Below are 2,007 nucleotides of genomic sequence, written 5' to 3' on the forward strand. Positions count from 1 at the left end.
TCACTTCTGGAACACATTCCCATCTAATCTAAACACTCTCTGGAATACCACTCTTAGCTCCTGGACCCTAACAGCATATAACATGGGGTTAAGGGCTGGTGAGATGGCAATGTTAAGTATATTGAGAAGAACAGGGACGATGGGAACTACTTTTGCAGCCAAGTCGGCTATGGACACTACAACAATGGGTGCATAGAATAGGAAGATGAGGATGAGATGGGAACTGCAGGTGCTCAGAGCCTTGACTATTGCCTCAGCAGAGTGCAGCCTCATCACAGAGCGGAAGATCAGAACATAGGAAATAATGATTAGAACTATGTCACTTCCACCAATGACCCAGGCCAAAATCAACTGATAAAACCTGTTACTAGTGGTGTCATCACAAGCCAAGCCAGTGACCCCGGGGTTAGAGCACAAGCAGTGGTCAATTTCATTCTTGGCACAGTAGTGTCTCTGGGCAGCTACTACAGGCACTGGGATGGTCAACAGGGCATTCCTGAGCACCACAAATACTTTGGCTTTGATTACAAAAGCTTCAGTAACTATGGAGGAATATTGAAGTGGGTGGCAGATGGCTACATATCGATCCACAGCCATACAAAGGAAGATACCAGATTCCATGCTAACAAAACAGTGAATAGCATAGATTTGAGCAAAGCACTCAGGGAGGCTGATGGCTTTGGCATCAAACCAGAAGATGGCCAGAATCCTGGGTATGATGGTGGTAGACAAGCTAATGTCCACCATAGCCAGGATACTGAGGAATTGGTACATGAGCTGATGCAGGTTAAGCTCATGGTGAATGGTGATCACAATGAGGAGATTGGCACCAAGAGCTAAGAGGTAGATCAGAGCTAGGGGCAGGGAGAGCCAGTGCTGCCACTCATGAATGCCTGGGAACCCCATCAGGATGAATTTAGTCCAGTGAAGCCCTGAGCTATTGGTTACAGTCTGAGAGATATCCATATCGTGGGGCATCTTAATCCTTAGTGTATGTCTGTAGATAAAGGGAAACAAGAAGGAAGCTTGGTTAAGCGTTCAGCTGAGATTCAGATTTAATTTCAAAATATAAGATTCACTCATAGTCCCTTGGTTTATGATATTCCCAATGTCTCTTGTGTCTGGAAAATGTTCTGAAAAGAACACTAAGATGGCCAAAAGAGGCCTTAAAAGGAAGATTACAGCAGAAAGAGAGAGAGGAATCATTTACAGGCTTCATGTGACTCAATGCAGTTTCTTCACATGAAGCAAGGGGACATGGACACAAAGCAGGAGACATGCTCAATCATCGTGAACAGACTGATTCCTCAGGAGGTAAATGGTAAATAGTCTTGTTTGAAGTCTTCCAGGGAAGAACAGAAGTAAGAACAAGAATTATCATAACAGCTTTGTTTTGTATAGGATCTCAATGTTTTCACAAAAACTCCTTTGAAAGGGTCTTTTTCAAATTTGAGGAAATTGAGAACACAGAAGTTGAATGTTTTATCTGAGTTTAGAGTTTTAAATGATAAGTGAGCTGGAGCTAAAATATTAATATTCTGTGTTTAGTTACTGTATATCTTCTATTAAACTATTGTTGATGGCTTAATACAAGTGGCGCTTTTAAAGTGTAAGCTTTCGCTTCCTTCTGATTACCAAAGTTAAACTGAAAACATATTAAGACCTATATTTTTTCAGTTTATTGATTTTTCACCTGTAGATTTTAGTGAGACTTCCCTAAGAACATTATTTGAAAAAGACATAATGCTGTGTTTTTAAATAGATTTAATTACCATAATTGCCATAGAGATTTTGACATTTACACATTTAGATATTCATACTTAGGTGAAATCAATGTTCACCATATATCTTTTCATAACAGTCCCTCCCCATTTGTGAAGGCTTTACTTTGATTCAAATCTTGCATGCTGCCCTGGCCGGGTTGCTCAGTAGGTTGAAACATTGTTCCCATACATCAAAAGGTTGCGGGTTCCATCCCTGGTGAGGACACATACCTTGATTGTGGTT

The 2,007-nt window shown here is 40.9% G+C and overlaps 1 protein-coding gene across 1 annotated transcript; it reads right to left on the minus strand.

Annotated features, from left to right (window-relative positions):
• On the minus strand, positions 1-966 carry LOC150018280 (olfactory receptor 56B34-like). Its single transcript, XM_090267283.1, has one exon. The coding sequence runs from the start codon at positions 964-966 to the stop codon at positions 1-3; it is 966 nt and encodes a 321-aa protein (XP_090123409.1).
• Between the last annotated feature and the right edge of the window lie 1,041 nt (positions 967-2,007).

This window comes from Furipterus horrens, unplaced genomic scaffold (genome assembly GCF_987537825.1).
Source record: "Furipterus horrens unplaced genomic scaffold, mFurHor1.1.pri manual_scaffold_2, whole genome shotgun sequence".
NCBI lineage: Eukaryota > Metazoa > Chordata > Mammalia > Chiroptera > Furipteridae > Furipterus > Furipterus horrens.

What these genes read in the sequence shown, in the direction of transcription:
- LOC150018280 (XM_090267283.1), bottom strand. Translation starts at nt 966, where the DNA reads ATGGATATCTCTCAGACTGTAACCAATAGCTCAGGGCTTCACTGGACT.